The sequence below is a fragment of the Mandrillus leucophaeus genome, unplaced genomic scaffold (genome assembly GCF_000951045.1).
Source record: "Mandrillus leucophaeus isolate KB7577 unplaced genomic scaffold, Mleu.le_1.0 Scaffold1375, whole genome shotgun sequence".
NCBI classification, from domain to species: domain Eukaryota; kingdom Metazoa; phylum Chordata; class Mammalia; order Primates; family Cercopithecidae; genus Mandrillus; species Mandrillus leucophaeus.
In genome coordinates, this window is record NW_012101338.1 from 241,895 (window position 1) to 255,155 (window position 13,261).

Below are 13,261 nucleotides of genomic sequence, written 5' to 3' on the forward strand. Positions count from 1 at the left end.
TCTCTGCATTGATTATTCTAGTTATCCATTCATCCATTCTTTTTTCAAGGTTTTTAGTTTCTTTGCGCTGGTTACCTAGTTCCTCCTTTAGCTCTGAGAAGTTTGATCAACTGAAGCTTTCCTCTCTCAACTCGTCAAAGTCATTCTCTGTCCAGCTTTGTTGTCTTGCTGGCGATGAGCTGCGTTCCTTGGAGGGGGAGATGCGCTCCAATTTTTTGAACTTCGAGCTTTTCTGCACTGCTTTTTCCTCATCTTTGTGGTTTTATCTGCCTGTGGTCTTTGATGATAGTGACGTACTGATAGGGTTTTGGTGTGGGTGTCCTTTCTGTTTGTTAGTTTTCCTTCTAACAGTCAGGACCCTCAGCTGTAGGTCTGTTGGAGATTGCTTGAGGTCCATTCCAGACCCTGTGTGCCTGGGTATCAGCAGCAGAGGCTGCAGAAGATAGAATATTGCTGAACAGCGAGTGTTGCTGTCTGATTCTTATTCTGGAAGCTTCGTCTCAGGGGTGTACCCCACTGTGTGAGGTGTGAGGTGTTGGTCTGCACCTAGTGGGGGATGTCTCCCAGTTAGGCTGCTCAGGGGTCAGGGACCCACTTGAGCAGGCAGTCTGTCTGTTCTCAGATCTCAACCTCCATGCTGGGAGATCCACTGCTCTCTTCAAAGCTGTCAGACGGGGGCATTTACCTCTGCTGAGGTTTCTGCTGCTTTTTGTTGTTGTTGTTTAGCTGTGCCCTGGCCCCAGAAGAGGAGTCTACAGAGGCAGGCAGGCCGGCCTCCTTGAGCTGTGGTGGGCTCCACCCAATTTGAGCTTCCTGGCAGCCCTGTTTACCTACTTAAGCCTCAGCAAGGGCAGGCGCCCCTCCCCCAGCCTCACTGCTGCCTTCCAGTTAGATCTCAGACTGCTGTGCTAGCAAGGAGGGAGGCTCCGTGGGCGTGGGACCCTCTGGGCCAGGTGTGGGATATAATCTCCTGGTGTGCCATTTGCTAAGACCCTTGGTAAAGTGCAGTATTAGGGTGAGAGTTATCCGATTTTCCAGGTGTTGTGTGTCTCAATTTCCTTCGGCTAGGAAAAGGAATTCTCTTCCCCCTTGAGCTTCCCAGGTGAGGCGATGCCTCAACCTGCTTCAGCTCTGGCTGGTTGGGCTGCATCCGCGGACCAATGCCAACTGTCCCACACACCCCAGTGAGATGAACCCGGTACCTCAGTTGAAAATGCAGAAATCGCCCGTCTTCTGTGTCACTCACGCTGGGAGCTGGAGGCTGGAGCTGTTCCTATTCGGCCATCTTGGTCGCGCTCCCCACCCCCATAAATTGCAGTTTTGATCTATTTTTCTTGGGTATTTTCTTCTACTTTTTATCCATTTTCTGTAATATTCTGTAAGAATGATATTCTCCTATTTTATTTTTTCTTATGGTAATTTGTAAAGAAATTTACCTCAATACATTTTTATTGCTTATATTAATGCAATTTGTTTTTTTCTGTTCTTTCAGAAATTCAGAGAGCTCTTCTCAATACACAGAGCTCCCTGTCCTGTTCTTTTCATTAGACAGGGTTCCCCAAACTACAGGTTACAGGTAGAATCTGGCCCAGGTCTTGTTCTTGTATGGACGCCTGAGTTATGAGTGGTTCCTACATTTTTGAAGAGTTGTAAACAAATAAACAGAGATAAAAATGTGACAGAAACAATGTGACATTCAAAGCTAAAGTATTTACTATTTGGGCCTATAAAAGTTTGCCAGCTCCGGATACAGACTAAAAACTATGACAGCTTGCTTTCTGAATTTTCGTGGTTCTTCTTCTCCCCTACTTTTATCTGAACTTTCTCTCCCCTTCATCAATATTGTTTCAGTCTTACATATATCTTACATCAGTTCCCAGGGGGTTGTGCCCAGTTTGGGCCCAGTCCTAGAGAGGAGACTTTGCCGGTCAGTTTTGAGTGTTTAAATTTGTTGTTCTGAAACTGATCTGCTGTGCTTTCCAGCATTAGCTGATACTTATTTTAGAATTATCCTGTTGTTAGGTTTGATGCTTCCCTTTGATGTTTCTTACACAGATGCAGACAACAAACAAATGATGAGGCTGTTGGTTGTTTATTCACACCCACTTGTATATTAGGGTTCAAGGGCACGCATCATCATACAGGTTTGCAGCGAGTGGCTAAATGCTTTTGGTTTTCTACCTAGTAGTTCGGTATGTTTTCATATGGGATTGAGGAAGATCAAAAAACCCTATTGCTACTACCCACTGCCACTTTCCTTTCTGAATCCAACTCACTCATTCTTAAATAATTTACCAAGTAGATTATATGAAATTTGTTTTGAGGAAAATGTTTGCCCTGAGTATTTCAGTATGTTAAATAAATCAACACATTCATATTGTTTCTGTTTTTTCTCCAGAGTCAAGTTCCCATTATGTAATCTCCCTAAAAGCTTTTAACAATGCTGGAGAAGGAGTTCCTCTTTATGAAAGTGCCACCACCAGGTCTATAACAGGTAAGTGAAATTGTTAATCTTCCTCTGACAAAGTAGTATTTGATTTATGGTGAAAAAAGAAAAACTAAAATAAAATACAAAGAAACAAAAATGAATATATTGTTTCATTATCCTCTGATAATCCTCAGAGAATTATTATCCTCTGAGTCTGATATGTACACATGTATACATGCACACATATGCATGCATTTTTTTATTTCTTTGGTTGTCAGAATTAAGTGGGAGGAATTCAGTTTGTAAATTCGCACATGGACTTAGAGAATATAGATCTCTCAGTCTGTTTCTTCCCAATAGCATCATAGTTTTGTTGCCCTGATACCATGTTTCCATCTCCTGAGCAGCTTGTCTCAAATCAATGCCATCTTTGTCCCTGCATAAAGGTTGCCAAATGCCTAAATATACACTTGCTTCTCCACACAGTGTCTTTCAAACTAAGATGACAAAGAAGAGCTGGCCATTGGGGGTAGTTTGCATTAGGCTGAGTGACACAGGTGGTATTGTCTTGAGCTGGGCCTCTGAGTCACCCAAGCAGTGCCCAGGGCCTCAGAACATTAAAGGGATAGCTGATTTAAGGCCTTGTCACCCTTAGGAATTTTACTGTTAGTTGGACTGTAAAGGCAGTACGTAAGAGTAAAAGGGCTCAGGAAACTGAGAAAGAAATGGGTAAGATGGTGAGATCCAAACTGTTTATGGAGGCTATTTGTTAGCATGCCTAGGCTTAATCCAAAATACAATAAGCAACACATTTGTAGGGCTATTCAGAGTCCCTGGAAAGTCACTTGACTACTTCCCCAACCCCCTGCCACAGACTTATGTCTGAAATCTCCAAGTAAAACCCAAGTTCCCTTTCTCATTAATACATTGAACCTGCCCCCTCACACCCTTCAGACCTCATTTAACTTGTCAGATATTGTCCCCTTAATGAAAACAAAGGATCTGAGATAGCAAGCACCAGAGAACATGAGATGTTACTGAAGTTTGAAATTTGGATGAGTTGGAAGAAATAGTTATAAAATAAATAGTGGAATCCCGTGGCTTCTACTTCTGCCCAAATTTGTGTGAACTGAAGGCAGTTTGTTTGCCAAATGTACAAGCTTCATTCGTAGACTGTCTTAAGAATACAATTGTTCTTTGAATTCATAATTGTTATGTGATGGTCTCCAAAATATACTGTCACTGTATTAATTTTAGTAGTATTATTTAAGGCAAAGTTGCTATTGTAGTCTCTTTGAATCTTTGGCCATTGTTTCCAGGTTTAAGTTCTTTCTAAAGTAGAATGCAAATTTTTGGGCAGATGTCAGTATATTTATTTATCTGTGGAGACCGTATATACCATTCATTGTATAATCAAAGGGATTCATGACTTCTCTAAAAGAGTAAATAACCCAGAGAATATTTACTATCAAATGTGTTATCTCCAAATATTGAGAGATGAGAAAAATTGAAATTCAGGATACAAACTAAGAGCTAACATGATGGGTGTCTGGGATTTTAACTTTATTCTCTTGCTCTGCTAGCAACAATATTCTTTGAGAGCAAACAGGCCACTTTGGCTGCACCATTGTGTCCCATAATTTTTCTTTAGTGACCATCTCTGTCCTGCCTATAGTAAAAGATCCCCAGGAGATTCTCGTCGCCATGGTGACTTGGCACTTGTGATCAGGCCATGCGAAATGATACTACAGTCAGTCTTTTCAAGCTCTTATTCTCTTCCCAAAACTAATGGCCACAAGGAAGGACCACTGAGGTGGCAAATAAAAATCACTTTTCAATCAGAAACTGGTAAAGCTGAAATAATTCAAATAAACTGAAAGTAAGTTGTTCAGAACGAACCATTGGAGTCATCAGCTTCATTCTTCTTAGCATTTGTTGCATTAATTCTAGCATATTGCATTCCCAAAGTGGTTTCTAAAACACCAGTGATCCAGGCAATTTTTGTTTTCTGATGACTCAGATCCTGAAGGAACTGAGAATTGAAATAATACAAATAGTTGGAATTTGTGTGAGGAATTTTCTTACTGAAGAAAAGCCAGTTAAGGGGTTCAAGAAGAATGTGTGATTCCAGCCCTTTTCAAAGGAAAAAAAAAAAAAACAAACACTTTTTCTGGAAGTGGCAGAATTATTTTATTTTGCTTTCATATGTCATGGAGAACAAAGGACAGATGAAATAAAAGGTTAAGGAAACTCAATTAATAAATGTGTCAGTGCCATGCAGAAGACATCCTCTATCTCTAAGCTTCTGCAAAGGAGTACCATGCACTGTCTTGAACAAGGGCCCGTATAATGTAACTAAAAAATATATCACAGGCAATAAAACCTCAAGCTAGAATAAGCATCAGGCTATGGAGTTGTCTACACACATGTGCCCACAGATGTTGGTGAGCTCTGGAGCCTCATCCCATATTGGGAATATCAGCATTAGAGCTGCTGAAAGTCTCACCTGGCCAAATGCATTAGTTGTCTCATTTTTGCTGTAAAGCCCTTTATTTCTTGTTGTCTTAAGGACAAGATATCTTGAGCCTGGAGAAGGGAAGAGGATAAAAATCAGAAGACTAATAAAATACGCTGCTGAATTGATTTATTCTCAACTGCTTTATCAATGTTAAAATGAAGTACAATCCACATGTAAAATTGCATTATTATTTTTAGAGTTCATTTTTTTTTTAGATAGGGTCTCATTCTGTTGCCCAAGCTGGAGTGCAGTGGTGCAGTCATGGCTCACCGTAGCCTTGACCTCCCGGGCTCAAGTGATCCTCCCACCTAAGTCTCCTGGGTAGCTGGGACTACAGGTGTGCGCCACCTACCTGGCATTTTTTTTTTTTTTTTGAGATGGAGTCTTGCTATGTTGCCCAGGCTGGTCTTGAACTCCTGGCCTCAAATAATCCTCCTGCTTCAGCCTTCCTAAGTGTTGGTTTTACAGGCGTGAGTCACCACACCCATCTAAAGTTCATTTTGAATGTTAATATAATGACTGAACATTCATGGGCACTTACCGAAACACCTGTTAGGAATCAAACGGATTTCTTTCTTAGCAAAAATTCTGAGGCTATATTTTGTCTTTTACTAAACTTTTTTTTCAATCCTTTTGAATGTAACCACTCAAAGTCAGTGTATAAATCATCCAGTAGTAGGAAGAGAAAAAAAATTGTGTAGCAACAAAAGAATGTGTTAAATTCAATTATTCAAATATTAATAGTTTCTGACCAGAGAGAAAAAGACTATTAATATATGCAATATGTATTAATAGCTGTGCTTGCTATGCATGATAATGCTGTGCTTTGTTGGAAATGCTCTATATCTGCATCAGACACTAGGTTTTTGTAACAGTTTAACACTTGAAATTGCCTAGTGCAACACAAGAAGTGAATGTTTTGTTATTTAATTTTAATTTGTTTAAACTTAAATAGTTCATATAACTAGTGTTCATTGTACTAGCACAGTTCTGGAGGAAGTGTCATGTAAGATGACAAGCCACACCTGAAAAAAATATTATTCCATAAAATGGGAAAGATAAAACTTGGCCAAGGATAGAAATTTCTGGACTGTGTAAGTCCATCGGTAAAATACCACCCAACACCCTTCCTTGAAATTTGAGAGAAGCATTCTGGAACTGACTCCAAGAAACTCATTAACAATAGTCATGAATAGTATACTCATTTAAGATCAGAAATAGCAGGATTGACTATTACCATTTCTTGAAGAAAAATCACCCTATTTCAAAACCTTATGAATGGCACCTGTGAAAAACTGTACAGTTAATATGTTTATCAATGAACCTGAATTAATAAAACAAAGAGGGTAATCCAGTAACATAGGTCAAAAAAGGAGTCTGTAAATTAGAGAACCTCCCATATGTATATCACGTTCTTCTTGTAAAGTCAGATAAAAATAGAAACAAGTAAAGCAAAGTAGCACCTGCTTTAATTTGGCAAATATGTCTTCCACTGCTACACAAATCTGATGAATGATTGAAATCCTTGTGGAGACTGCAACATCTTCTCTTTCCCCTTCATCATTTTATAAATCCATTTGAGTTTAAAGGATGCCTTAATAAAAATAGACATCAAAGAAAACACAGAAACCCTGAGCTCTGTCATTAAATTTTAAACACAACTCTCTCTCTCTCTCTCTCTCTCCTTTTTTTCCAGTTTTTGTTTTCAGTTTTATATTTTGCTCCAAAGACCGCAGACTAGTAAACTACTAAATAATTCATTGGAAAACAGGTGATGAATAGGAGATAGGCATTTGAAATGCAGTGGACAAAGTGAAGTAATCATCAAAACCTGCCAGCAGTCAATCCACTTTAAACTAGGTTGTTGAAAAAAATAAACCATGTATTATGCTGCTGTAGACACCCAACATTTTAGTAGGTCTCATCTCCCCAAATGTCATCATATGCCCAGTCTGAGAGTTACATTATCACATCTTATTATTTTTGTTAGAATATACACTACATAATATAAAGATATTTTTAAATGTAAATGTTTTAAGTATAAAATCAAATGTTCAAAGTTAGACTATTACTATGGCCACAAAATCAGCTTTCCTTATTCTGATATCACAGCATAAACATGATTACAAGGTGTTTTGGAGAATTTTGTAAAGACACACACATTATTGTGCAGATTCTCATTATATTATGGATCAAAGCATGTGTATACCTCAGTGCAAATCTCGTAAGTCTGTAGGTAGTTAATCCTGTCTTCCCATCCAATAATATAAAATGTTAGGAATGTGGAATATGGGAACTCCTACCAAGACTAAAAACTTAGCTAATTACTCTGTGGGAATGTGGGTAAAATCACACTTCTACATTTTCAAGGATTCCAGTCTAAGAAAGCCTGACAAATCAGGTGCTGTCTGAAACTTAGTTATCAAATATATAATTGATCCATGGGATCATGTGTACCTGGTCACTCTGGCTTTGTGCAATCACAGTCACACACAGGTTGCTGTGGATGTCAGGGTACTTTGTTCTTTATTATTTATTTATTTCTTGCCTAGGAAATGTGTTTGTGGATACAAGCTAAGCAACAACGAAAACATTAGGGAAACCCTATTAAGTTAGACAAGGGGGAGAAAATAAACAAAAAATTAGGTATTAGATAAACAATTAGTTTTTTTGTAGACAGAAATAAACCAGAACCCTTTTTTTATCTTATTATTTTAAATTATGTAGTAATAAAACTGATAGATTCTATGACTATATCTTTTAAGAAGCAATGTGCAACATTTTAAAAATGGACTTTAAAATATATAAGCAGAAGTGACTGTCAAATTGATAAAACCACTCTAAGGGAATGAGTAAATTATAGAAAATATTCAATTACTTTTTTGCAATATAGCAATACTGTTTCTAATGTGTTTTCTGATTGAATTAATTACTTTTTTTTCTGTTCTTCTCATGTTCCCTTTCATCATTATTGCCATGCATTTAACTCATTGTGATGTGTTACCACTGATATTTATTTTTTAACGCTTTTATTTATGTATGTATTTGTTTGTTTCATTTGGTGGGTTTTTTAAACCCAGATCCCACTGACCCAGTTGATTATTATCCTTTGCTTGATGATTTCCCCACCTCGGTCCCAGATCTCTCCACCCCCATGCTCCCACCAGTAGGTGTACAGGCTGTGGCTCTTACCCATGATGCTGTGAGGGTCAGCTGGGCAGACAACTCTGTCCCTAAGAACCAAAAGACATCTGAGGTGCGACTTTACACTGTCCGGTGGAGAACCAGCTTTTCTGCGAGTGCAAAATACAAGGTGAAGTTCTACTTGATAGCATTAAATTTAAAATGAACTGACAGTTGTTTAATGCATTGTTTTAAACCCCTCCTGGACTGTTATGAGTCGTTTTGTTGCTGTGTATCTATGTGGAAAAACGAAGTATTTTAATAACTCAATATCTAAAATTAACATGAGAATAATTGTATTTTAGGAAACAATTCTAAGGCAAGGTTCAGGAAAACATCAAGTGCTGTAAAATGTTATTTGATTTTCACCAGATGCTGAGTTCGTATAAATGATTTGATTCTGTACAAGAGAATGTCATTGTCCCTCGAAAATAGCAGAGATCTATGTTAATTTTCTGGATAGATTTTGGTATCTTTTTTTTTCCATTTGGAATCTAGATTGATTTCCAAAGCGACTCTGTTAATGTCACAGAGACCCATCTTTCAGTGAATATAACTGGGAGTAGATAACTTGAAGATATTTTTTGTAGCCTCAGCACTCTAAGCCATTAACATCTACTTCATTTAGCCTTGAAAACACCCTCATGTGGTAAAGAAAACTCACAATCCACACTCCCCTTTAGCTAATATGAATTCATTCACCAGCTCTCCGTTCTTGTCTAGTCATCTCACAGCCTCTTTAAGAGCTCCTCAGGCATACATATTTGAGACAGTCATTACCATTTTCAAATCTCTATCAGCCAGCCTCAGGGATCATAACAACTAGTTATATACTAAGATAATTTTGTTACCTCCTGAAACTGCTATGATTTTAGTATATATAGAAAATATACAAATGTAGACAAAAATGAGAAGATCAACAAGTAGTTGTCAAGAACCTACGATGTACCTAGAAATATACTACATCAGAGAGATGGTTTATTTTGAAAGAAAACATGGTGTAGTCATTGTTACTTATTACATATAATTTTAGGATGAATTATACACTCAGCTCTATGGATAAACTTAAAAGAATTCATAAGTTATTTGAGAGATACAATGTATAAAAACACATTTAGAACTTAAACCTTCACAAGATACTGATTGGGAATGAAGAAATCAGTTTTGAAAATAAGAGCATAAATATCACCCAACAACTAAGAAATCAAATAGTTCAACCCTGGCCATCTGTCTCCTTCCTACTCCTTTTGTATTCTCTTAACCACTCGATTGGGGTAGCTCTTGAGATTTTAGATCTCCTGATACTTTAGCCAATGTTCTTTTCACTGAACTACCATCCTCCTGAATCCAGCCTCAAGCTAGTAGTGATTTTGGGGGGATGAAAATATTTCGAGGGTGTTTTTAACTCCAGTCCTGGAGCTGTGGCTAAATTCCACCACCAATTCTGTAAGCTTGCCTCCCTCTGCCCATAGCCATGCTGGATCTTCCTCTGGTGTCTTTCAACTTTTAAATTCCATAAAATTCACATTTCATCATAAATCAGATTTTAGTTGAAACCATTTAAAGACAGTTTTCTTTGGTACTGCTGCCTTGTTAGGTGAGGTATTTGGAAAAACTCTCCAGGCAAGTCTAAATAGTATCATTGATATAAGGTACGTAGTAAGTACCCTATCCATCTCCTTACAGTAGTAGATTTAAGATTCAGCAGAACTATAAATAAAGATAACATCATCAGAAAAGACAACCAATGAAACATATGAGACCATTAAAAAAAATCTCTTTATATAGATTACCCGATTCTCTAAGTTTACTTTTAAAAGGCACTTTCTCACTTTAAAAATTTTATGTCATAATTGCTGTACTTTGTAGATACATTCATTTCACAGAATGGCCATGGCGACTTTGCCAGAATGTGAAATGTTCTAAGGAATAATGATTGTTTTCTCCAGAATGGTTTGAGTTCCAAAATTTCCTGAAACAAAGTATTTCAGTTGAATAGTTACTACAGCAGACATGGAATTACTGAATCTCACAAAGAGTGCCTGTGAGGTGAGACCCAATCCAAAAAGATTTTAACTGTTCCTCTTCCCTTCATCTTCCCTGACAGAAGGTTTTCATTACTAACATACCATCCCTCTCTCTCTCTTTCTCTCTCCATATATATCCACAACCTGATGTGAGGAGGGTTACGGGAAACTAGAAAGATACACAATAAATTTAAATTTTACAAATAATGGTAATAGACTGTTTGAATTTTCACTTTGTACTTTTCAAGCCAATGTCATATCTTTACTTCATCTCATTTCCACTACAGCTTTAAAAGGTAGGCAGGACATACACACGATATGAAACAAAACATACATGGAACCACATGACCTGGGCTCAGGGGTTGACTTTGCAACATCCTGACATGAAACTTACCCTGCTCAGTCTCCTTTTTCTCATCTATATGATGGAAATATCCATACTTACTGTAAAAACAATGAGATTCTTTGTAGTTAAGTATGAAGACAGAGGTAGGTGATATAACTTGACAGAAATTCCTCATTAAACTAGAGCTGAATCTCAGATGACCCCAATGGCATTATCCAGGGATTTCCCCACAGGAGTGCTCTTCTAGTTCCATTTAGTCCCAAATCAAGCTATAATACAGATGCTCATGGTTTGATTGTCTAAAACCCTGTATTAACTTTGCTGACCAAATGGAGATATTTTCTATATGTTTTTCTTTTAAGGTATTTAATCATATGATGTTTTATCCAAATTTCTATTCAAAATATCCATTGATTGTTGACTAGTGCTTACTAGATAGAACATGGATGTTACAGAGGATATGAAGTTGTGCAGGATGCAGTCTCAGCTCTCAAACTGCATATAACTCAATGGGGGGGGGGCATATAACACATGCCTAAAATTACATACAACAAGAGACAATGCATGAAAGAATGTATCTAAGATGTATTTAATACTTTCTCTGGGCCAAACATTATGTTTTACTTGTCTTAGTTTGCACTTTAATTAATGCTATGAAGTCAGTGCTATGGTTGTGTCCATTTTACACACAATAAAAGTCTCAGGCTGGGCTCAGTGGCTCACGCCTGTAATCCCAGCACTTTGGGAAGCTGAGGCGGCTGGATCGCCTGAGGTCAGGAGTTCGAGACCAGCCTGGCCAACATGGCGAAACCCCATCTCTACTAAAAAATACAAAAATTAGCTGGGTGTGGTGGGGAGCACCTGTAATCCCAGCTACTCAGGACGCTGAGGCAGGAGAATCGCTTGAACCCGGGAGGCAAAGGTTGTGGTGAGCCAAGATCGAGACCAGCCTGGCCAACATGGCGAAACCCCATCTCTACTAAAAAATACAAAAATTAGCTGGGTGTGGTGGGGAGCACCTGTAATCCCAGCTATATGGGAGGCTGAGGCATGAGAATTGCTTGAACCCGAGAGGCTGAGGTTGCAGTGAGCCGAGATCACGCCATTGCACTCCAGCCCGGGTGACAAGAGCGAAACTCCAGCTCAAAAAAAAAAAAAAAAAAAAAAAAAGTAAGGCTCAGAGAGGTACTTTCTGGTTATTCTATGCTCACAGAGATAACTGGCCATGTTTTTCCAAAATATTTCTAGGCTTTTTTAAAGATAAGCAGTAGCTTTCTATAAGGTTTTAGAGGAAACTCAGCAATTCATGGTATTACAGAATGCAAAGGTGTCAATCTAGAACACAAAGACGATCTTACTTGTTGGCCTCTCAAATGCCAGTGGTGTCTGTGCCCAGAAACTGTTTTTACTGAGATATGATCCTTCTCTCTTACCTAAAATATTTCTTATTGCCTCATTTCTCCCTTTTATTTCCATTTCTAAGACTTAGAGGTGTTCATGATCATGAAGGAAGGCAAGAGTGGAAGTAATATATCTGCATGTCAGATACTAGCTGACCACTTTGTGTTTTATTTGATGGAATTTCATCTTCCTGATTATACCAAAAAATATTTACATTTATTTAGGGCATATATTTTTACAGGTTTTTCTTATTTTTTACTTTTGAGACGGAGTCTCACTCTGTCGTCCAGGCTGGAGTACAATGGCCTGATCTTGGCTCACTGCAACCTTCATCTCCCAGGTTCAAGCGATTCTCCTGTCTCAACCTCCTGAGTAGCTTGGACTACAGGTGCATGCTACCACACCCGGCTAATTTTTGTATTTTTAATAGAGACAGGGTTTCACCATATTGGTCAGGCTAGTCTTGAACTCCTGACCTCAGGTAATCCACCAGCCTTGGCATCCCAAAGTGCTGGGATTACAGGCGTGAGTCACAGCGCCAACCTACAGTTATTTTTAAGAAGACAAATATTTGAGGTCATCGCTTTAATAGGCTGGATAGGCACATCACCGAAAAGTTATTAGTACAGTTACATATTTATTTGGTGTTGTAATGAAATACACAATTTTCATAACTATAACCTAAGAAGGATTCATAGCAGAATTTTTTTAAAAAGATATCCCTTCCTACAGTAGTAAGGGTGAGATACATATGATATGAGTGGGGGAAAAGAGCTTTTCTTAATTATTTTAGACATAAATAATAACTGTAATAAGTTTTAAAATATTTAACTTTGAAGAAAGATACCTCATACCAAGCACAAAATGATATTTATAAGATGATAGTCTCAATTTTTTTGCTTATATGGAAAATATACTTTAACATATTAAACCTTGCAGCATGTTTTCTCTTTATTACCCATTTTGATATTTTGAGTAAGCAATAAAGAACTATAATTTACTTTCTACTAAAATATCTCTAACTTGTCATTTAAAAGACAAAGAATGGATTCAAAAGACTACAGTAATACCAACACCGCTTTAAATACCAATGTAATCCTTTAGTATTTATCCAATTTGCTGTTCCTTCCTTGATCAATTGTTCCAGTTACCATCGTTAAATGTTTGTTTAATGTGAAGTCTACACAAAGAATGAAAACCACGTGACACAGCATTGCTTTTGTCTCATGTTCTCTATACGATGTAAATGGATTCTGGAAGCCCTAAAAGTTTAAACCTTAAAGGCTTTTTGAAAAACATGATAAGCAGTAGAACTCTAATAAATTAACTTTGTTACCAGTGGAAAATAATAACGATGG

General features: G+C 37.8%; 1 protein-coding gene across 1 annotated transcript in view; it reads left to right on the forward strand.

The window, feature by feature from the left end:
* Positions 1–13,261, forward strand: part of LOC105534661 (netrin receptor DCC) — a 389,147-nt gene that overhangs the window by 231,320 nt on the left and 144,566 nt on the right. Inside the window, exons 9-10 of the mRNA XM_011973437.1 lie at positions 2,399–2,494; positions 8,027–8,259. Coding sequence (XP_011828827.1) covers positions 2,399–2,494; positions 8,027–8,259 — 329 coding nt within the window. The remainder of the gene's footprint in view (positions 1–2,398; positions 2,495–8,026; positions 8,260–13,261) is intronic.